The sequence below is a fragment of the Aspergillus tanneri genome, assembly GCF_003426965.1.
Source record: "Aspergillus tanneri strain NIH1004 chromosome Unknown AapTan_1_pilon_pilon_pilon, whole genome shotgun sequence".
Taxonomy (NCBI): Eukaryota; Fungi; Ascomycota; class Eurotiomycetes; order Eurotiales; family Aspergillaceae; genus Aspergillus; species Aspergillus tanneri.
The window spans coordinates 3,719,573-3,742,490 of record NW_022984628.1 but is presented as its reverse complement, the minus strand read 5'-3'; the positions used below and the strand labels follow the sequence as shown (position 1 = coordinate 3,742,490).

The 22,918-nt window shown below is 50.1% G+C and overlaps 7 protein-coding genes across 7 annotated transcripts; 2 read left to right on the top strand and 5 right to left on the bottom strand.

Annotated features, from left to right (window-relative positions):
* Positions 1–415: 415 nt before the first annotated feature.
* Positions 416–1,428, bottom strand: ATNIH1004_003227 (inositol oxygenase; the record flags this gene model as incomplete). The annotated part of the gene is made up of 2 exons (XM_033567906.1): positions 416–472; positions 538–1,428. The coding sequence occupies 2 exons, from the start codon at positions 1,426–1,428 to the stop codon at positions 416–418; spliced, it is 948 nt and encodes a 315-aa protein (XP_033429901.1).
* A 1,177-nt stretch (positions 1,429–2,605) lies between these two features.
* On the top strand, positions 2,606–3,728 carry GAR1_2 (putative glycerol dehydrogenase; the record flags this gene model as incomplete). Its single annotated transcript, XM_033567905.1, has 4 exons — positions 2,606–2,669; positions 2,723–3,019; positions 3,069–3,449; positions 3,532–3,728. 4 exons carry the CDS (start codon positions 2,606–2,608, stop codon positions 3,726–3,728), a joined length of 939 nt encoding a protein of 312 aa, XP_033429900.1.
* Positions 3,729–4,186: 458 nt separating this feature from the next.
* On the bottom strand, positions 4,187–6,408 carry ATNIH1004_003225 (uncharacterized protein; the record flags this gene model as incomplete). Its single annotated transcript, XM_033567904.1, has 4 exons — positions 4,187–5,451; positions 5,517–5,784; positions 5,820–5,887; positions 5,955–6,408. The coding sequence occupies 4 exons, from the start codon at positions 6,406–6,408 to the stop codon at positions 4,187–4,189; spliced, it is 2,055 nt and encodes a 684-aa protein (XP_033429899.1).
* Positions 6,409–7,781: 1,373 nt separating this feature from the next.
* On the bottom strand, positions 7,782–11,291 carry ATNIH1004_003224 (uncharacterized protein; the record flags this gene model as incomplete). Its single annotated transcript, XM_033567903.1, has 1 exon — positions 7,782–11,291. One exon carries the CDS (start codon positions 11,289–11,291, stop codon positions 7,782–7,784), a length of 3,510 nt encoding a protein of 1,169 aa, XP_033429898.1.
* A 3,718-nt stretch (positions 11,292–15,009) lies between these two features.
* Positions 15,010–15,991, top strand: ATNIH1004_003223 (uncharacterized protein; the record flags this gene model as incomplete). The annotated part of the gene is made up of 2 exons (XM_033567902.1): positions 15,010–15,259; positions 15,420–15,991. 2 exons carry the CDS (start codon positions 15,010–15,012, stop codon positions 15,989–15,991), a joined length of 822 nt encoding a protein of 273 aa, XP_033429897.1.
* A 159-nt stretch (positions 15,992–16,150) lies between these two features.
* On the bottom strand, positions 16,151–17,968 carry ATNIH1004_003222 (acyl--CoA ligase; the record flags this gene model as incomplete). The annotated part of the gene is made up of 3 exons (XM_033567901.1): positions 16,151–17,103; positions 17,181–17,816; positions 17,869–17,968. 3 exons carry the CDS (start codon positions 17,966–17,968, stop codon positions 16,151–16,153), a joined length of 1,689 nt encoding a protein of 562 aa, XP_033429896.1.
* Positions 17,969–18,942: 974 nt separating this feature from the next.
* Positions 18,943–22,746, bottom strand: pex1 (AAA family ATPase peroxin 1; the record flags this gene model as incomplete). Its single annotated transcript, XM_033567900.1, has 4 exons — positions 18,943–22,145; positions 22,205–22,283; positions 22,338–22,574; positions 22,636–22,746. The coding sequence occupies 4 exons, from the start codon at positions 22,744–22,746 to the stop codon at positions 18,943–18,945; spliced, it is 3,630 nt and encodes a 1,209-aa protein (XP_033429895.1).
* Between the last annotated feature and the right edge of the window lie 172 nt (positions 22,747–22,918).

Here is a 22,918-nt window from a genome sequence, read left to right as displayed (position 1 = left end):
TCGGTCCACCGATTCGGGAACACGTTCCCGATCACAACCTTCTGTGCACGTAGCCTTGATCTACTTCAAACTTGAGAATGAATAATACGTCCGTATTATTATCGGTAGGTACCTTACATTATATCCTAAGCAGGGTCTATGGCTGTGTTCATCGGTGCAAATCTATATGATGAATAAAAAGCAATTTACGAAGTAGGTAAGAGACCTAGACCATAGTTGGATTTATAACATAGAATAGAAAGAATAACCAATTGTGAACTGCAGTCCATGGTATTTGATTCCCTGGTTGGGTTTTCTCGGTTCGTAAATCATCGCTATCATCATGTTAACTAAAAACAAAAAAAGAAAAAAAAATACATCAGATCAGAGTAAATGCAAAACCGTACAATCTCTATGCATCGAGTACAAAATCTATCTACCACTTGATAACCTTGTTAGGGAAGAATTCATCAATTAGTTCGAGGTAGTATGGCTGTAGTATAACGAGTTAGTTTCTGTGGTTATTTGGTAGAACGGAGGAGAAATGAATAAGCTCACTTTTAATTCCTCGACGGTTGGCACGTCGTCACTCTTACTGTACAAATCATACGGGTTGAAAGCCTTCACGGCTTTCAGCATCTCCTTGTCATGGTCGTTCATGAGTTCGTGGTACGCGCCGGCGTTGTGCCAGGGGTAGAACGAGTGGTAACGGATCATGGCCAGGGCCTCGTCCGGGAGGGTGGACTGGTCCTTCACAACGTGGTAAAGGTACTCATCGTGGCCCCAGGAGAGCATCACGTTGTCCAGGCCGCAGCCGGGACTGTAGATGCCGAATTTGGAGCTGTAGATGGGATGGTTAAAATCTTCGTTATCCTTGAACGAGTCGGTGCCGTAGATGATCCGGTCATCGAACCCCAAGCCCACGGGGAAGGTATCCCCCACTACGTCCCATTGGCCCTGGGCACCGAAGAAGTAGAGCAACTTGCCCAGGTCGTGGATGAGACCGGTCAGTTGCATCCAGCGGGGCTTGCCATCGCGGCGGATAGCTTCGGCGGATTGCAGGAGATGTTCGATCTGGGAGAGGCTGGTGTCCGGGTCGGACTCGTCGATGAGAGTGTTGAGTTTCTCGATGGCTTCCCAGACGGTCATCTCTGCGCGCGTCTTGGAGTGGAACTCGTTTCGGGCCTTGAGGTTGTACGCCACCGTTTGCTTGGTGTGCTGTTCCTTATAGAAGTTCTTGACCCGGTCGCAAGCTTCTTCATATTGACGGAACTGAGTCTTGTCTTTGTCCTTGTCGAATTCGGTTTCATCGTATAAACCTTTCTCTTGCTTCATGGTCCCCTTAAGCACATTGACAGTGTCAATGGCGTCTGACAGCTCCTCGAGAGCCTGTCCGTCACGTTTGGAGTTGAAGACGGGGGCTTCGGGAGACACAGCAACTGGTGCCATTGTGAATTTTATGGATGTGTTTTCCGAGTTTTTTTTAATAATATATGTGGCCTTTGTTAGAGGTATCACAAGTTTATATCAGAGAATGGTCGGAAAAGAAGTCGTGGGAGATGGATGCGTAATATAGAAGAATGAAGCCCGGTAGGAGATATAGAAAAATTTCCGAAATCCGGCCACCGAGTCAAAGATCTCCTGATCTCCTGATGTCGTTGCAGTACCCCAGAAAACCGACAGCCGATGATCTTCCTCCTCATGGCGGCGGTGACACCAGCATAAGGTCATTGCTTGCCCATCAATCGGATTCAGGGTTCCGAGCGTATCAAACCTTGAATCTAACTGCCTGGGAGATCATCTCCACCCGCTGCGGAGCGTTTAGAGGATCCATGGTACAGATCTAAGTCCAACTGCTAATTAGAGACCTCAGACCAGGGGCCGGTTTGTGGGGATGTGAGGTCAATCCGCGGAGGTTGGCCGTGGCAAACTGCGGAAAAGGCGTCGATTAAGGATTCTGGTTTCCGACCGTCGAATCAACCACAGTTGAATGAGGATTCTCAACCTGGTGGTTTGTTGAATTTTTTTTTTTTTAACACCTTGTTTTTTTGTCTAGTCTGCGGCTCACTTCTGTTTTTTCTTCTAGGCCACGCTAGATTCTCTTGACTCTCCAGCGAACCAACTCTGGGGATGAAAAACCATGGCAAATGCCCCATCAGACCCATCTCAACGTCACTGAAACCCGGTTAACCGTCGGATTTCTAATCGAGCCACCGGCTCTAGATCATCGAGTATGAGAAATGGGGAAGTAGACGCAGTAGCAGTGTAGACAATGCTTGGAGTCTGATGGCTTCGTCCTCTAATCCAGCAACCTGGGCCATCTGAAGGACGAGGCAAGACGATGGGCTCTAGCGTAAGAGTTAGCACGAGAAGAAGATTGATGATCAATGTAGTCTGTCGATATAGATACCTCCTGCAGAATAAAGTCATGTCGAAATAGTCCAATGGCCTGTGATTGATGGAAACGTCGGGCGGAGTTCCTCCGGCGATTGCGCCGAGAGACTGCGGGGTGAAGAAAGATACTTAGAGACGATGCACCCCTCCTCTTTTAGTCCTGGTCCTCCTCACTCCTCTTCTCGTCTATTCTTCTGTATTTTCTTTATTCTTGCTGAACTATTAATCCATAATGGCCATCGCTGACACCCGTTTCAAGCTTAACACCGGTGCGGAAATCCCCGCCTTGGGACTCGGTATGTATAATTCCTGAACTATTCTTGCCCCGCCCATACTAATCTGGCCGCAGGAACCTGGCAATCAGGCCCCGGTGAAGTCGAAAGAGCCGTGAGCCATGCGATTTCTGTGGGATACAGGCACATCGACACAGCGTTCTGCTACCAGAACGAGGAGGAAGTCGGCAAAGGTATCAAAGAGGCCCTGGCATCCGGAAAGGTCAAGCGAGAGGACCTCTTCGTGACCACCAAGCTATGGTGCACTTATCACACACGAGTGGAGGAGGCGGTAGATCTGAGCTTGAAGAATCTGGGCTTGGACTACCTGGATCTGTATCTCATCCACTGGCCTATTCTCATGAACCCGAATGGTAAGTCCTATCCCTTGCGCTGACGATTCTAAATCTAACAAGCCCTAAGGAAACCACCCTCTCTTTCCCAAGCACCCCGACGGCTCCCGGGACATTATTCACTCACACTCTCACATTGACTCCTGGAAGAGCATGGAGAAACTTCTCGCAACTGGCAAGGTGAAAGCCATTGGTGTCTCCAACTACAGCAAGCGTTATCTTGAAGAACTCCTACGTCATGCCTCGGTGGTGCCCGCAGTCAATCAGATCGAAAATCATCCATCTCTGCCCCAGCAGGAGATAGTTGATTTCTGCAAGGAAAAGGGGATCCATGTCACTGCTTACAGTCCTCTGGGAAGCACAGGCAGTCCCCTGTTCTCAGCTGAGCCTATTGTGGAAGTGGCAAAGAAGAAGGGTGTCACTCCTGCAACCATCCTTTTGAGCTGGCACAGTAAGTTTCTCTCATTCTGGCACCTCGTCGGGGTTTATATTTGCTTGACTGGACATGTTCTCACAACAATCTTCTTTTGTAGTTGCTCGCGGCTCCTCTGTTTTGGCCAAATCTGTCACGCCTTCTCGTATCGAGGACAACCGCAACCTGGTGGAGCTGGACGATTCCGACATGGCTATTATTGCCAAATATACGGATGAACTTGCTGCGAAGAAAGCATTCCAGCGTTTTGTCTATCCTCCCTTCGGAATTGATTTTGGATTCCCAGACAAGTCTTAGGCGCTTGTCCCTATTGTTTATAAGATACGATTGATGTCATAGAAGGACACTTGTGGTCATGATATAGAGACAGTTGTACAATTTGGAACTGGGATTATAAGAGAGGGTAAGGGACAAAGGGCAATTGATGGCTTGTAAATGAGTTTTATTTCTATATGATGGGAGTGAACAAGCAATATGATATCCACTAATGATTCTGGCAACAGTGCACTATGAAAACAGATAGTTACAAAATCAGACAAACAATCTCACCGCCACGCTGTCCACCGCCCTCAAGTTCTGCCGAATCCCCCGTATTCTTCTCCAATTCACTTTCTCTCACTTCTTCCACTCCCCACACCATACCCTTTGTATTCCCCACCCTCTTTTGTCCACCACAAAACATCTGTTTAAAGACCTCTACTCACAGTAAACAAACACAGGAGAATAGTGGGTGGCTTGTTGTCTCCATCTATGTCTTAGGAGGTAATATGGTGCTGAGCAACGGTGATTTGAACTACAGCGAGCCCCATCCACTCCCGCTTCAATTTGATCTCTGTGGGTTTTGTTGGTGGAGCCTGCATATCCCAGGAAGCCCCGTTAGAAGTAAGGTACTCGCGATATCCTAGTTCCTGGACCTCAGCCGAACTTTCGTTCATAGTGTCGTTGCTGTGCGTGGCGAGAACGCGGAGAGCTTGCAGTCGGCGTATCTCACGTGCGGTGACAATAGAGTGAGCAAGAGGGCTTGATAGGACGCGTCGTGCCGCCATTATCTCAAAGGCTTCTTTTAGCTGCTTGAACGGGAGGTTCATCAAGATAGCTGACGCAATTACAACCTCTCTGGCTGGCTTGTGTTCGTTGATAGATGCAAATGATCCAAACTTCAGCCTGGCCAACCGGGGGTTGGTCAGAATCGATCCAGGGAGGGATCGCAAGTGCTCTGGGATACGATCTGGCAAACTTGTGCTCTGTGCTTGAACAAATAAGCTAAATTCATTGGCATTCACATAGTTGCAAATGAACCCCAATACTGCATGAATCAGCCGTGGTGCCCACACCTCCTGAAGCTCCTGAGTTACGCTCTGACTATCGACATACGTCCTCTGATCTCTTTCAAACGCCTCGCCACCATTGCAAGGAATGAAGCTGGTATCCAATTTGACGGCGAATTTGGTTACGTGAAGGCTAAAGAATAAGATGACTTCGACTGTGTCCCAGCCAACCAGATCAGCAGCCAACCTGAACCCGGTTTCAACGACGGTGTGCAGCTGAAAGAATAGGCCAGAAGTAGCATAGCATAAAGCGAGATCAACCATGGCTGCGGGGATGGGGAAATGTAGTACTTCTTTGGTGTCTTCAGCATACCCAAACGACGAAAGTGTTACAGCTCTAAGCCGCCCCATGGTAAGGAGGGGCAGGCCGTAGAGGAATCGAAGTGCAAGTTCAAATCCCTTTATCATACCGAAGTTATCGCCGGCAACAGCAATGATCTCGTTCCTATCCAAATGGCCGTGAGAGTTGAAGATGGTGGCGACAAGCGGACTCCGAGTGACCACAAGCTTGTGTACAGGAAACTCGATCGGCAAGAAGTTGTCTCTAGTCGACCTCAGAATGACGCAAGAGTCACAATATTCGCTACGCTCAAGTCGGCCAAGTAAGTGGACAGGAAGTGGCACTTCACGTGTCTCACTCGCTAGGGCAATGTTGTTTTGCGACAGCAACAGATTCGGCATTTCTGAAGGAGCTGCAGGATATGTTTGTGAATCATAGTGGAAAAAAGAAAATTTCGATCGATGGAATATGTCTCACCTTCGTTAGCTTTCTCATTCTCATCCGTTGGGGGCTGGTCAAAAGTATTCAGCACTTCCCCGTTGTCGCTTTCCAGTTCCTTGCTCTCCACCTCAGGATCGTTGATGTGTCTATTCGACTGGTCTCTATTATTATCTCCCGAATCACCTCCTACCTCCTTGTGCTCGATGTTTGAAACTTCTTCGTCGTCGCAGTCCGGACTCTGGTCTTCAATATCGGGCTTGTCGCTAGGGTTGTTTGGAATTTCTTCCTCATGGCCATCGTCGTCCTGATTTGTTGAGTAAGGAACGGAGATGCATTTACAGCAATCTCCCAGGTGATGCACACAACAACATGACCATCTTGGGGGGCAGGCACAGCCGTCGGGATCCCTATGTACACAGCATCGGGGATCAAATTGACAGGCAACGCGCCTATGTATGTGACAGGCAAATAGACTGGGCTCATCGTCTACAATAGTAGGCTGCTCTTCTTCGACACCGCCCCCCTCGCCTTGGATGCTCATCGCGCGGATAGTAGTAGTTTCCGATGAGACGTCCTGCTTGCCACCGGTGTCACCGATGGATCCATGGAGATACTGCTGGCCATTTGTCAGGCCATTGCACCCGCGATCTCTCAGCGACTCCCCGTGGACAATGAGAGGAGCAGCCACGGCCTTATCGCTGGACGTTGAGACGTTCGTATTGTCCGGGATATCAGTAGCGGGATAGGCGTCTTTGGCGTCGTCAGTCTGGTTGCGATTTTGTGCCTGAGCCACGTTTTTCGCTTTCTTTTTCTGTTTCGCCTTCTTGTTCTTCTTGGCCTTTCGCTGCTCAGATGTGCCGTCAAGTTGTGGTGGCATCGCCGTCAGAACGAGGGATGTCGACGAACTAGCCCTACGCAGGTGTGCCATTTTTTCAGGGAAGGGAGAGACACGCAAAATTTCAAAATACGAATCGAAAGAGTTGACAGAGCAAGGCAATTCAGCAGTACAGAATGATTTGCTTCTTCCTCTGCCCATGCTATGTTGTTTCTTAATTAGATTGATCTTGGTGACCATGAACTTTTGAAAAGTTAAAGAGAAGAGGATAAAAAAGTGAGGGTAAACCGGATCAAGAGACGCGAGTGAAGGCTCTATTGTAGCAAGGAAGCAGTTGGGACAGAAGTAGGTTTTAAGAGGGAAACAGAAAGTTGGAGGGGAAAGGCGAAAAACACAAGTGAAAGAAAACTGGTCCTTTTTTCACTTTCTTCCTTCCTTTGGTCTTTTAATTTGCATTCCAGCAGCAGTATACCAGACTTATTTATGCCTGGATGTTATTACTGCTGGCGATTAACTAATCTATAGACATACAAGTGCATTGCAATATAAACTTCTCAGTTTATAACTACTACCGGATCTTCTGTCTTTCTAAGTCTTCATAGATAGAAGAAACAAATCACTATTATCAAGACTGATATTTTGAAAAATAGTTGTTTTATTCTTGTTTTCCTTAGAATTAAGGGCTCCCAGCCCCACGTGACAGACAGTCACTGTCGGAATTGGATATAATACACGTGACTCACGCAACTGAACACGAGGCTTGACCAATCATATTCAAGGTGCACTGTAGAAGGTGCAGTAGTACTACCTCCTAATTTAGTTGTAGATAGTAGGTACCACCTTGTTATCTATGGTAGTACCTAGGCAGTGAATCATGAATATTCCTTTCTATTTCTTTTATATATTTTGTAGGCTAGGAGTAATAATAGGAAGGGATGGAGTATCATTTACTTCCTCTTGATTTTATTATTGCAAAGATTGACTACCTTTAAACTAGGACATCTGTGGTGGCTTACAATACAATAGATAGAAATTTAATTCAATTCCATTTTCTTGTACTTTTATTTTTTTTATTGCCCATCTACATTTATGATAGTCAGATGTGTATAGATCAATAAGTCCTTCTATCTAGCAAGGAAACTTTGCCTGAAGAAGATAGGGAGAGAAAAGGAAAGAAAAAAAGAAATCAATGAGACCAAAAGAAAGACGATTCGGTCCTGTCCGCTCAACAAAACACAGTTGGTATATCATGAGGCGCTGAATGTGTTATACAAAAGAGATGAAATACAGAAAAGAATGGTCAAAATGTATCTAGGGATTTTTCTTTTCTTTTGCAGCCACCAATATCACAAGAGAATAATACATCCTTGGAAGGAGAATGAAATGGGAAAAAAAAAAAAAAAAAAGAAGGAAAGAAATTGTGAAGATCAAAAAGAATGAAAGTTTACCCCTTTCATGACTGGTGCTTAAAACATGCCACCTTCCATGGGGACTGGAGTTGGTGGATAAACCGGGACAGCTGGAGGTGTCTCGTTCAAAGCCTGCTGTTGTCGCGTTCTTGCGTTCAGACCCCCTCCCTCGCTGGAGATTTTGCGCAGCCTGTGTCGGGATTTGGGACGTCTCTCGCCTTCGTCGGAAAATGTGCTATATTCTTCTGACGGGATACCTGGTGTCGGTGGTGGGTAATGCGATTCATGTTTATCTACCTTGAATGCACCCAGGATGGTTTGGGTGGTGGTCTGACGGCGCCGCCGCGGGTTCATGGGCGGAATTGGCGGTGTCTCCATGCCGTTGCTCAGACTTGCTCCGGCAGGTAACCCGACAGTTGGAACGTTGGACGTGCAGGAGACTAAGGTGGGCTCTGAGATTTGGGTTTTGTTGACCACCCGTTTGGTTAAGTGACTATGACCAGGGGCCCGCTGAGGGATGGTGGCAGGGAACGTGGACGCTGGTGTGATAGACGGATCGGGAGAAATATCGTAGAGAGGTGGGGTGGCATTAGCAGAATAAGGCGCAATGGGCGAAGGACGTGGAGAGGCCCCGATCAGTGGCGGAGGCATAGAAGCTGTAGGGAGCAGAGGTCTGTCGTGAAAGCTTGGAGTTCCAGACCGACTTCCACTGCGATATCTTCCAGACATTGCTGACGAGGAACGATCGTATATGGAAGGATCATTTATCTCCACGGACGGACGGGCTGACGATAGAACGGAAGTCGGAATTGAAGCCATGCCACGCTGTTCATAATCACTGCACACAGATCGTTCACGAGGACCGGGAGCAACCTCTTCCACGGTTCCCAAGTCATCCCGTTCTCGCCGGGTACGACTCTTGGAGCGGACAGAGGCGTCTGAACTCGAACGGTCCCGTTGGGATTGGAAGCTTGAATGGGGAGATGCCGCACGGCTACGGCTTGATTCACGAGCATCTTCTTGGTTGCTGCGTTCCAAGGCGATCCTGCGAGATCGCATGGACTTTTCTGGGGCGATGTGTGGAGAGCTCGAATTGGAATGTTGCCCGAAGTTAAACGTCGGCCTTTCCTCCTCGCGCCACGGTTCGTCAGAGACTAACGCCGGCGTGGAAGCATTTCCAGGACCGAACCCCTTGGGGGTTCGTGCGTCCTGCCTGGAGAACAAGTTGTGCTTGCCGGTCTTATTTTTCAAGAGAGCAAACGCATTGCCAGATCGTCCTTGAGAATAATCTGGAGTTTGGCGACCAGAGACCGGACTGGCAGATCTGCTTTCACTCTCCGCAAAACCCTTCAGTTTCTCCTGTACTTTCCTTCGTCGCTCTGCCAGCTCGTTGGCAAACTCTTCACGTTCCCTCTGTGTCTCGGTACTTGCTCCACGTCGATGTCCGTGCATCACCTCGTTCTCCCACGAGCCATTTAGACTACTTCTGGGTTCGAGGGGAAACCTCGGAGGGCGGGAATTCTGCGCCGGAGCTACCAGGTCAAAATCTTTGATGGGAGCCTCCTGGGAATTTTCGCCATCTGGGGCCCTTGGAGGTGCAAGAGAAGGTGGACGAAAGATAGAGGACTTGTCACTGTCGCGTCGTAGATGCGTACGGATAAGACCACTTAGGCCTAGCCCTGACGGGCCCAAAGTTGGAGAGTCTGGATTCTCAGGAGCCCCATTTCCTCTATCAGACGGCCCCTCTACACTGTCGTTCTCGGCTATAGGCTTCAAGTCGCCCAGATCCGTGTATCTTACTTCCGGAAGCGGGCTCGGTTTCTCTCCTGTCGGAGTAGAGGGCATTGTTGGCGGGTCGGATCGCAGCGCAGGGTGCACCAAACCACTATAATCTGTCGCATCGTGCACACCAGGGTCACCCTCATTATCGGAATCGCTAGGGCTAGAGTTGGCCAAAAAGGTTCCGTTTTCCAGCTGATGTGGTGAAGCATTGGCACTTGCTGCCGATCGACGATTTGCTGAACGCTGAGCTTCGCTGTAATGTGAGGAAAGAGAGCCAGCCCTCGACCGATGGCTCGCCATCGAAGGGACTCTTGATCGCCCGGACAATTCCTGTTGAGTGCCCCGTCCCGGAGGTGGCGAAGGTCGTCTCAAAGGTGGCGTGTTTCTCCCCTGATGCATCTGGAGCTGACGTCGAGTGAATTGGTTTTCGTCAAATGGAGTCTTAGGTTTACTGAAGATGCCCAGAGCTGTAGCTTTCCCATGATCTTCCGGCTGCAATGCGGCCGTCAAAGTGACTGCCCCCTCTTTGTCACTAGCAGGGGGGCTCAGTGGAGGAGACCCGTAGCCGGATGCCGCTGGAGGTCTCACTTCTCTGATATCGACTTCCGGCATTTGACGCGTGGGCGATGCGCTCAAAGAGAGCGGACTGGTAGGCTGGGAGGGGGCACCTGCACCTATCGGTTCCGCAATGGCGAGCTTCTGTAGTCTATCGCGCAGGTTGGTCGCACTTCTAGAGTAAGACCTACTTAGAGGGGGTAACTCTGGAGTGACAGCTCGCTGACGAGTCAAGCTTTCCAGTCGGTGCATGGTGGAATTCTGCTGATTCTGGACTGATTGCGCTAGCCCTTGACCGTAAAGACGACGCGACTTCACTGAGTTCCGCTCAGAAGCCATGCCCGAGTACGGGGGCTTGGAAAAAGGAGCCCTCTCTTCGCCACCACAGCCTGAGGACATCTGGGGCCATGCGCCAGCAAACGAGGGCTCATCGAATGAAGTAGCCGCTGTTGACGTGCGGCCATTGGAAGTGGGACCCGACGTTGTCGAGGAATAGGTAGTACGTTTGGTGGAAATACTAGACAAGCCATCCTCGGATTCCTGAGCTAAAGCATCCTGCGCAGCTTCGTCGGACACTTGCTCCTCTTTCTCCCTGGATCTCTGCCGTTGGAAGGCAGGCATACTCAGGTCATGTTCATAGAACGTGCGGCCCCCCATGGGGGTGCGTCCTGGTTCTGGGCTAGGTTCTGAAGACGCTGCCTTTATAGGGATCTTGTAAATCTTCTGCCGTCCACCAAACAGACTATTGCCTTCAGCACGACGGGCTCTACTCATGATACTGCCATGTTGCGATCGATCGTCGTCTGTGCCGTAGCCGTCCCCACCAGAAGCGAGGGAGTCTGCGCGTCCGAGAGCCATAGAGGGCCGGCTCCCGTCAATGGAGACTTCGTCGATATCGGACAGCAGATTCGGGTTGTGTCCAAAGATATTCAACCGGGAGGCACGCCTGGGAAATAGGACGCTATCGTCACTTGCTTTACCGATGAGCGACGCAGGGTCATCCTGCTCTCTCAGCATACTGAAACGCGCCGATAATTTGGGCATTATAAGACTCGTGCGGAAGTCATCATTTGAGGGCAGCGCGGCGGACAGATCCAGCTGCGGCTTCACTTCGGGCTCCTCCTTCCTGCCCTTCTTGGACAATATGGACGCAAACGAAGTCGGCGTACTCTCGGGGACTTCCACATCCTCCTTGACCTTCTCCTTCTTCGTCTTCCGGAATCGATTCATCATGAGGATTTCGTGGACAGGGATGAGAATGTCGAACGCAGGTCGGAAGGCTCAGTCGGCGCACACGAAAGAGAGAGGGAGAATGGGTGTAACGCCGACGGTCAATGGGTGGATATCGAATATAGAATAAATAGCCAGAATCGAGCCAACTTGAAGGGTTAGAATCATGGATAGTTCCAGGAGGGAACACTGCATGAGTCGAGACGAAAAGTAAGCGACTCACAGGGAACGAGGTTGTTGCAGCGGACGAATTGAGTCGAACGCTGAAGCACAGGCGACAATAAAATGCTAGCCCCCCCGGACCATCTAAGTAAGAATCCTGGAGAGGACAGACACCAATGTGAAGGTAACAGGCTTTTCAATCACGGAACCATCCCCTAGACATGTGGAAGGGCTCTCAGTCGAGACCAACTTCCGCGGCGAAGCCAAGCTGCGAGCGTAGGTCACGGGCCAGATGCCAATAGTGGAAGCGAGGTGCAGGGTGGGCTGAGAATTGGTCGAAATAGTGGGAGGGGGCAGGGTTCAATGATTGGAGATAATACCGGTCGAATTGGTCGTGTTGGGGGGAATTCTGCATGAGACGGAGGGGGGGAATGTGGAATGTAATGTAGCTGCACTGATGCAGTGGGATAGTGAGCGGACAGCCGAAACAATGACAGGTGGGAATAGTTTGTGCTCCGTACTTCAGTGATTGAATTGGAACGAAATGAGATAGAAGGAAGAAAACGAATGAATGATAAGAGGATGAGAAGAGAAGGAAATGAAGGACAGTAATAAGAATCAGACTGAATACGACGATATGTTTGTTGGTTCGGATGGACAGAGAGAGAGCGAAAGAAGGGATCTGGATCCGATCGTCGTGTCTCTGTTTTCCTTTTTTTTTTTTTTTTTTTAAACAATTTAATTTGAATGGAACGGGCCCTTTCCAGGCTTAGTCTGCTACTTTCACTGGTACCTGAGAGCAAAGAATCCAGACAAACAGTCCAGAGCCACTCCAGAGCCACTCCAGAGCCACTCTGGAGGGTGAATTTATTGGGTCAGCGAGTTGGGGGAAAAGCGGATCGACACGAGATTTGGATTGGGATGGCGACATTAATCATCTATTCGGGGTTTTGAGGTTGCTCTAATACCTGGCAGGAAATAAGATTCCAATATTCTATAGAATATTTCAGGTCTACAACTTATCCAAACAACATAATGATCTCTTTCCCGTCAACAGCGAAAAGTATGGGAAGAATCATAACAAACTGTCACAGAAACCATGGATTCCCCTCGGTTACCGTACAGTACTATGGACCTGACCCACTATGCCCCTTACAGGCTCACTCGAAGAAACCACGAATCGGATCGCGCTGCAAGGGCCTGCTCCATTACCATACATATACCAGTATCAAGGTACGAGAGCTGACAGCAGAGTGGATTCGTCTATACAGTAAATACGGACATATCCTTTGCTGCGCCATGGAACCAACTAATTAACTATCTGCCGTATGTATGATGTAAGCTTCTTTTTTTTTTCCTACACTGAGATGCAACGTTGTTGAGCTCTGAATCCTATTCGACGGGAAATTGATGGCTATCCTCTATCCTTCACTACGAACTACACCCCGCCAAACAGATGTAATCGTGCGGATTCTGAGCACACCGTATAATTATATCTACCTACACTAGCCCATCGCGTATCACGGGATGTGGGCCGATCTGACCTGGAGCTGCTTCAGCCTCTATTGAGAGGACTGATTCATTTAACCCTGAACGGAGTAGAGGGGAAAGGTTGCAGCAAGCCATGGGACGTGAGAGCATCACGAAGAATAGTGTCGAAATCGATGGCATCCACTGCCCAATTTAATAGTCCGTAGATTGATATTGCGATGTGACCTAGCTACTGGAGGAAATTTCACTCCCAACACCAAGACGCTAGACGTGTTCCGGAAATTTCGAGGAGCGGAGACAATCACATTGACTTACAGGCGATAAATGCCGTGAAATCCCGACACAGATATTCCACAGCAGCGTGCAGCTCCCTGGTCGGTGATGCTGTTACCAAATCAGCCACATGTCGAAATATCATATGGAACTATACCTGCTTCTAAATTCGGTGATTGCAAATGGGCACACAGAGGCAGCCCTCGGGTGAAACGAAAAAAAAAAATACGATCATTGACCTGCCAACATTGAACGGACTGATCACGTACTGTCAGTCAGAGTCCACGGGATCGGTATCGATCCATCCATCCCAGCGGGCACAAAATTGGGAGACAACCAGAATTTTGGTGTGTGCCCCGTGGGATAAACCTAGGGCGGAGTACGGAGTACGGAATAAGAGCCTGTGGACCAGGCACCGATCAACCACCGAGAATTCAGGATTAGGGAACACAATAGTGGATTCCGGTGGATTGGGTACTATGTAGTAAAAGGAAAAGGATAAGAGAAGGTTCCTTTAGCCGGGAAATCGTTTCTGAGTGACACATATGGCATGGTATGGGGCCATGACAGCCGTTGAAATGGTTGAGAGGGTAAGGTTTGATTAGCGTCTCCCACATCCATACCTTCTGTAAACTCGAGAGGGAGTCTGTCGGTAGTATCTTTTCTGAGAATAGGTGGTGGAAACACTCCGTATGAAAGATTGACGGGAGCCAGAAACAATCGCCTCAAGTCTCGCAAGAATTCGCAGCCAACTGATAGTCAATAATGAGGCAGAAGAGCCAGCCCCAGGAAGGCCAGAGTGGATGCCCCTTACCAGACTAAACTTGGAAGGTGTATTGGTGCCTGGTATGGTATGATACGGTGGTATTACCATGTTTGTACCGTAACGGTCGGGACAGTACCGTAGATACATGCCGAATAAGGTCAGACGAAGGACAAAAGGGACGATTATTATCATTATTAATCTGAGCAAAAACAAGGTTAAAATCGAGTCAAGGAGATAGAGATTTATAACGACAAAGGTCGTCTTTCCCGCGTTGAGGACCCAGATCGGTCTTTTGACCCGTGGATTCTACAATCTTAATTAATCTCATCTCCGGGCTGTGTGGCTTGTCGCTAAGGAAATACACACCAGATATTCCCGATCCCTCATGCGGTTTAATAACGTAAGATCTTCTTTTTTTCCCACAATTTAGCCCTTCGACTAATTTCAGACAGACCAATGACATGGATCTGTGCTTAAGATTAGATCAACTGGCCCTTCATTGACCAAGCTCTCCCGCGTGGTGATTTGTTCTCCGCCCACAAGGCGATGGCCCGGTGTTTCATCCTGTCTATTTGTTCAAAGTATATGAATAGACATGAATTAGACAAGACCGTGCTCTGAGTAGACTTCGTCCATGGTTCAGTTCTTCAAGCAGGTTCCCTTGATGAACAGACAGGGATCATGTCCTGGATGGATCGCATTGGGTTTCGACGAACTCCATCCCGGTCTGAAGGGATACAGAGTCTATCATCAAGGATCCCTAGAAGGTTCACTGGGTAACCGGGATGATTTATATGGGAACAGGAACAGGAACAGGGGTACTGGGACAATCGGAAACAGAGGATGGGATGCTCCCTTGCAACCAACGGTGATGCCGTCATTATTAATTGACCAGGTTCTCCTCTTCTCCTGTTCCCCTCCTTTCCTCTCCCTTCCAACTACCTTACCTGCGCAGTTTAGATAAAAATCTGATAAAATAAAGAGAAAAACTAAATAAATAAGTTTTTACAATTTATCCCTTGCAACATGCAAGTCCTCCTCCTCGGTGGTCATGGCAAAATAGCCATACGCTTGACCCCGCTTCTTCTCAACCGCGCCTGGAATGTCACCAGCGTAATCCGCAACCCAGACCACGAGTCCGAGATCCTTGCCTTAGGTAAGGACACCAAAGGCAAGTTGGACGTCCTTGTCTCCAGCCTGGATGACGTCAAGAGCGATGCGGACGCAAAGAAGATCCTAGATATCGTTTCCCCAGATTATGTAGTGTGGTCGGCTGGTATGCGAATATCCATCTATACCTGGGTTACTGTTTCAAACCCACTACCCACATACCTACGTACCTATGTATCTATATATATATATATATATATACCTCTATTTCTGGTCTTATTTCTTAGGCTAATCATCTCATCTCCGCGGGAGACGAACAAAAAAAGGTGCCGGAGGTAAAGGCGGACCCGAACGAACATTCGCGATTGACGAAAAAGCAGCAAAACATTTCCTGACGGCGTCATTTGCATCTCCGCGCGTAACCAAGTTCCTACTCGTCTCATGGATCGGGAGTCGTCGCGTCCATCCGTCCTGGATGTCTGATGCAGAGTGGGAGACGTTGCAGAACGTCTTCTATAATGTTCTCCCGGCCTATGCGAAGGCCAAACTTGAAGCCGATGAATATATGACTGCGCTGGCGACCCAGCGCAAAAAACTGGTCCAGCAGGGAGCGGCGCACCCCTTGCAGGCGATCAACCTGCGTCCCGGTACCTTGTCGGATGACCCGGCGACGGGAAAAGTGCAGCTGGGGAAGACCACCGGGCGCAGCAAGGTTACCCGCGAGGATGTGGCGATTGTGGCGGATCGGTTGCTGGCTCGCGCTGATACTGATGGATGGTATGATCTGGTGAATGGAGAGGTGCCTATTGACGAGGCGGTGGGTCAGGTGGTGAGGGAGAAGGTGGATGCCGTTGACGGTGAAGATGTCGATGCCATGGTGAAACGGTTCTTTCCGTAGTCTGTTTTCCATAGTCTGGTAGTAGTCATATGTTTTCTTTAAACCCTGTCGATGACGCGGGATTATAGTTTAAAGACGAACGGGGAAAATGCCATTGAAGATACATATTGTTTTCTATAACTATTAACACGTTCTTCGGTCTAATACACAGACTGGTCTCTACAGCTTGGCCTTGGGAGCAGCGGCTTCCTCCTTGGCCTGCTTCTTCAGCACTCGTCGCAGGATCTTTCCGCTTACACTCTTGGGGATCGTATCCACGAACCGCACTCCTCCTCGTAGACGCTTGTGGTGTGCCACCTTACCGTCTAACCACTTGACGATGTTGGTGGCCTCCTGCTCGGCACTGGTTCCCGATGCCTTGCTTTTTGCGCTTCGCACAACAAAGGCCAGCGGAACTTCGGTGCCATGGGCCTCACTCTCCAGGCCAATGACTGCAACATCGTCCACCGCCTCGTTGTCCACCAGGAGACCTTCCAGCTCCGCCGGGGGCACCTGGAATCCCTTGTACTTAATGAGCTCCTTAACACGATCCGTGATGTAGAAGTTGTTGTTCTTGTCCTGGTAGCCCACGTCTCCGGTGCGGAACCAACCATCGGCGGAGAGGCACTCAGCCGTTGCGGTAGGGTTGTCGTGGTAGCCCAGGAAGACGTTGGGGCCTCGCAGGTACAGCTCGCCCACCTCGCCGACTGGTACCTCACGCGGCTGCGACTCATCTTCGGGCATGGTCATGTACTTAGCTTCGATATTAGGGAGCATTTTGCCCACTGACCCGATACTGGTACGCCACTCTTCCCACGGCTGGGCGTGCGTGGTGGGACTAGTCTCACTGAGACCGTATCCCTGCTTGATCGGGACCTTGATACGCGCATACACAGTCTCCACGAGCTCCTGAGTGAGTGGAGCAGCGCCTGAATTCATCATACGCAGAGTCGATAGATTGTATTTGTCCACGATCGGGTGCTTGCCCAGTAGAAGGACAACTGGAGGTACGACGTAGCTGTAGGTGATACGGTAGTTCTGCACATGTGCACACCACTTCTCGATATCGAATCGTTGCATAACGTAGAGTTGATATCCCTGGTACAGGGTTTGGTGAACAAGGCAGGTCAAGCCTGTGAACCAGTCAGTATTTCGGCTCACAGAGAGAGACAGAGAGAGACAGAGAGACAGAAAGGGATGCCCAACTCACCGTAGATGTGGAAGAATGGGAGGAATGCCAGAATCCGGTCACCCTTTCCGTCAGAACCTCCATTCCATGTCATGTTGTTGGCCTCTCCAGAGGCAAGTTGCAGGGTGTTGGCGACGATGTTTGTGTGGGAGAGCATCACACCTTTGGGAACACCAGTGGTGCCAGAGGAATAGACGAGGAAGGACAGATCTTTGTCCGGATTGATCTTTGTTTTGCGGTACCTTGTCGCGCCAGAGATATTCCGGATAGATGTGAAGTGCTTAAACCGGAACTGAGAGTCTCGTTCGTCCCCGACGAGGAAGATCCGGTCCTCGGGAATCCCAGCCAGCTTGGCAGCTTCTGTTGCTACGGACAGCTGAGGGACCTGGGTGGCCAGCGCTTTTGCGCCACAGTTCTTCAGCTGGTAGGCAAGCTCATCAACGGTGTAAGCTGGATTCGCTGGGGACACGACGCCCCCGGCCCAATGAGTACCCCACATCACCACGGGGGTGTCAATGCTATTAGGCGTGAACAAGGCCAACACGTCTCCTTTGCGCCAATCCCAGATAGCTTTCAGCCCTTGTCCAAAGGACAGCGCCGCCTCTTTCAGGCTCTGATACGTGTAGTATCTTTGGGTGTCAGCATCCTGGTAGATGACTAATGGACGGTCAGTTGGGGCACAAGGGTAGACAGGTAACTGGAAACCGACTTTTGTCATCGGGAAATGGCCTATCTTTCCGTTCAAACAGAAAGGTCCAGAGGTCGACATTGGGGATGTCTAAGGGCGGATAGGATGAGGAGACGGGCATGGCGACCGTGCGGGGAAAATTGGAGACGAAGGCAGAGGGGAGATTGCAGTAAAACAGGAGGTTCAAAAAGGTCCAAAGCGACGGGGAAGAGAGAGTCGACAAAGATGCGATGGAAGAAAAGAAGGAGAAAAAGAAGGTTATGAGAAAGGAAAAGGGAGATATCGATCAGGTAATTAACCTTCGGAGATATCTTAGTTTATCGACTGAGTAATCGGTTGGACACTGGCGATTCGGCCCTCGGCATTGTCATCGACTTGATGTCCAGGCCGACAGTCGATATCAAGATTCGAGGGCCCCGCATCTGGCCGGAACCGCTCCGGAACCAACCTATGGTTCTTCAATCCGTCCATTCATTCAATCAGTCACACACCTGTCTACTCTGAGTAGATGCCTGAACACGGTCCTCCACGCCATCAGCCATGACCATCATTCACAGCAATTACCCAGTTTGTCGCCAAACGAGCTACGTCAATCCATCCGATCATTCACAGGTACCTTGTCCCGGAGAAATATGGAGTAGATTTCTACGCAGTACCATCTCAACCTTAACCTCTCCACCCCTTTTTGTGGTAAATAACGTATATTAGGTGTTCCCACACCGCCTCGCTTAGCCGACCAATTATGTACCATCATAGTCTCGTATATCATTCAAAGCAAGCAAGAATTTGTTGCCTTCGGGCATTTGGTCAATTTGAAACGATACAGAGAAGATTAGCATGGCCCCTGCACTAAGGATGACACGCTCAATCAAAGAGAAGCTACCAGTTTTTTTTTATCACTCCCCCGTTTGATTTCGAGGTACGGTATTTGGGATGCTTTGCACTGCAATTGAGATTTTGGAAGGCGAGGGTTCGAATCTCGGTGGGGACCTTTTTTCCTCTAGTAAATAAGGCCATGAGAGTACGCATCAACTCTTACATACACAAGATAGTTCTTCTATACACTTCTAGAATGTAATAAATGTACATGTCACATCACATCAAACTAGTTCGTCCCCCAATCTCTCGCCCGGCTTCACCACTGGGCATCTCTCCGTTTCTGCCCACCACGAACTCGCGGTATATTGCCTGCAGTCGTCTCCGCTCGGCCTCACTGAGGGAACTGCGGGTGCTGGCTAGTGATCGTTCCATATGTTCCCAGCGGACAACGATCTCTTCGCGGGGTTCATTCTGGCTAACGTCGTTGGTGGCGGGCGCAGCGGTGTTTGTCGTCGCTTGTCCTATCTGCCGCTGGCGCCGTCGGGCGCTCTTGATCGCGTCGAGTTTTGATGCGACAGCGGCATGTGACGGCATGGAGACCGAGCTATTCTGTTCAGATGTGGAGTACAGGAACTGGATGAAGGACTTGGTGCTGGTGCCGGTCGACGACTGCTTGGTGTTGTTGCTTTTCGCCGCTGGTTTGTCCGTCGAGTGGTCGCCGAGGGCATCATGGACGGCTTCCAGATGAGCGTTGTAGACCACCGCCTGGAGGTCAGCCCCGGAAAAGCCTTCAGTTCTGGCGGCCACCTCGTCCAAGCGAGCCGTGACCTCCTCATCCATCATCAGCTTCTTACTTACTGCCCGGATGATATCGATCCGGTCCGACTCGTTCGGCATATCGCAGATTAAAGACTTGTCCAATCGTCCCGGACGCAGCAACGCAGGATCAATAAGATCGGGCCGAGACGTGGCGGCGAGGACGTAAACACCCGACAATCCTTCTGCACCATCCATTTGCGTAAGGAGTTGATTGACCACACGGTCGGTAACACCGGTAGAATCATGGCCACGCTTGGGTGCTATACTGTCAAACTCGTCGAAAAATAGGACACAGGGTCTGGCGGCCTGGGCTCTTTCGAACAGATCACGCACGCTCTTCTCACTCGCGCCAATGTACTTATTCAAGATTTCCGGTCCCTTCACACTGATGAAGTTCAGGCCACACTCACCCGCAACTGCACTGGCCAGGAGGGTCTTTCCACAGCCAGGGAAGCCATAGAGCAGCAATCCTGAGCGCAGACGGAGGGGACACTGCGCAAAGATTGGGGCGTACTTAGTGGGGTACTGCAGCGTTTCCAGTAGCATTTTTCGAGTGGCGTGCAAACCGCCAATGGTAGAAAATGTAGTTGTGGATGACGTGAGAGTAACATTACGAAGCGACGCGGGGGTAAAGCCCTTGATGGCATTTTCAAAGTCTTGGAACCCAAGCGTGATCACTCTCGAGGCTGCCAAGGGGTCTTGGACAGAACGTATCAGAGCCTCGTTTCGAGCACGAGCGACCAACAGGACCAGGTCTCCAGGCATATACCCATCTGTTTTGCCAGCCAATTCAAGAAAGTCGACATCCCGCGTGAGCACGAAGCCATCTGCCCCAGCGGAGCTGGGGCGACTGCCGGGGTTTGACGGATCCAACCAGGAGTCCTGAGTAGACGCGCTCTCACTCCGCGCATGTCCGTTCATCGAAACACTAGCTTCTCTGTCTTGGCTTGTCAATTGCTCCAGCACTTTTCGTCGCCCTTCCTTGTCTGGAGCTCCCAGGTGAATAATCTCACGGACAACATGGCCTCCAATTATGACGTTGTTTAGTGATTCCTTCGACTGTGCTGTTGCTAGCAGTACCACTGGAGAGTTCATGGAGCAATATTCGCGGACCATTGAGCAGATCACCTCACTATTTTGGCGGCTGCGGCCATTGTCGCCTCCTACCTGTAGTTCCGTCTCTACCGGACATAGTTTATCAAGATCATCTAGGACCACGACCGACTGTCCGCCAAGACGAGCACTCCAGGAAGCAGACATGAATAGGCGATTCAAAGTTTCTTTAATATTGGAGATTCGAGTCTCGTCCGTGACAAGCTTCCGGCAAGAAAAGTATTTCACGTTGCAGAGGTTCTCCTTCCGGACTCGGTGCGCCAAAAGATGGCTCAGAGCTGTCTTTCCCGACCCGAGACCACCAGTTATTAAAATAGAAGATGACTTTGTCAGATTTTCAAGGGACTGCGAAATAATTCGATCGATACCCACCATTGCTGGGGCGATGGAGGGGATTGGTTCGTCTGTTGGTAAAGCAGACGAACCTTGATCAATAGGTCTCGGTATCTCAGACTGTATTGTGAGGGATAGCTTAGCTTCCGATCCCAAAAGCCACCCAAGAGGAGGTTTGGACGTTTCAGATGCGTTTTTCAGTGGAGGATCGAATCGAATAATCGCGCCGTCAAATGTAGACACCGCCTGGCTATCAGCTTTAGGCAGGATCATTCCATCTGTTAAGGGACCCGACAATACCCCTTTGTCTGTCCCAGTGCTGCCATATATCACCTTAATACGTTCGGCCAATGCATCTTTCGCGGCCGTACTGTCGGCACCAAACTTGAGTCCATCTTTCTTCTTCGACGCATCAGACACGAAGGGGTATACTTTGAGAGACTTCACCGCAGATCGCTGCAACGGTGGAGGTGCTGCCTCGATCCGAACAATGCCACCAACCATGTTCTCGGCGCCCAAAGAAGAGCAGAGAAGAGATGACAAGGCGATGTGTTGGTTATCCGGGGCATCGATCCACGGTGTCAATTTAGCCACCAGTTTGGAAGCAGGCGTGCCGGCGTCATTTGATTTTTGCTCGGCCTGATTCAGTTGTTGTTGAGGATCGGGTGGCGGCTTCAGTCCAGCAGGTTGAATGACGGTGACGCACACCCAGCTGGCCCCGCGTAGCTCGTTGCTAGCAAGCATGTCCGGATCAATCCAAACACGGAAGCCCTCGTTATTGTCACCCTCGAACTCTTCGTCAAAATATTGCCCAGACAATTGACGGTCAACACCCCTGAAATAGAGAGACCCTCTGCTGGTGGAGTCTGATCGACTCTTCGGTCGTACCGTGCTTCCGCTGCTTCGTCCCCCGGCACTTCTTCGGCTGCTCCCGTTGACGCTTCGGCTGTCACCACGAGATCCTCGTGTTGACTTGGCCCGCACCTTTGGAGCAACGATAACCTCGGCGTCTGGAGCGATCTTTGTGAAAGACGAAGTGCTGGGTGGGACAGGAGTGAGCGATGTAACGACGATATTGGCGGTCGAGGTTGGAGAAAGATGTAACGTAAGAGGGTGCATATGTTCAGCTTCTGTTGTACTATAAGTGGGGTTGGGCAGAGCTCGGATTTGCGATAAAAGATTCAGCTCCAGAAACGTTGCGTGAAGTTCGATGACTGTAATCAATGAGTGTCCGTACAGACGACAAAAACTGCCGGGGATTTGGAGCCCATACTTTCCCAATCTTCGGGGGTTAGCGGCTCAATATTAATTGTATGGGCCTCTGGAGGATCCAAGTGAATGAATATCCAGGCCTGAGCATATTAGCACCTGTGAAATCCGCCGTCATGATCAATGTTCGAGCGCACCTTCTGCCCATCAGACAAGCCTAGAAGTCTACCGAATGTAGTATCGAGCTCGACCGTAGAGAGATCTTGTTCTCTAGAAGAACCGCCACTAATACCATCCCTTCCAACAATCGGCGCAAGCTTTCGCTTGCTCGCCATTCCGGACCATCCCAGATAGCAGGAGCGTTGCGCAGAATTGCCATTGGTCTTGCCAGTTGTGGATCGGTATTGTAACTCAACAATTACATTTTGCGCGGTCTAAATAAGGTAAGTCATGATAGGGAGCATACGGTTCGAGGGGGAGGGAGAAACGACGTACAGTATTAGCATTGACCAGCAGTGCGGTCAAAGATGGCGGCAAGTTCACCAGACAGTTCTTTAACGGAACCAGAGTGACTTCCGCCGTCGTGGAGGGTTTTCGGGGCGCCATCCTCAGGCGCTACAGACAAACAGTGTCCTGATATCCACAAGCGACGGAGGGGTAGATTAAGGAGCTCCAGAGAAGAGGAGAGAGACGAGACAACAACTCACTATCACCCCAGACTTCCTTTGCAAATCAAATGCCCGCCAGACGCCGTTCGCCGAGCCGGCCCGCCTGACGC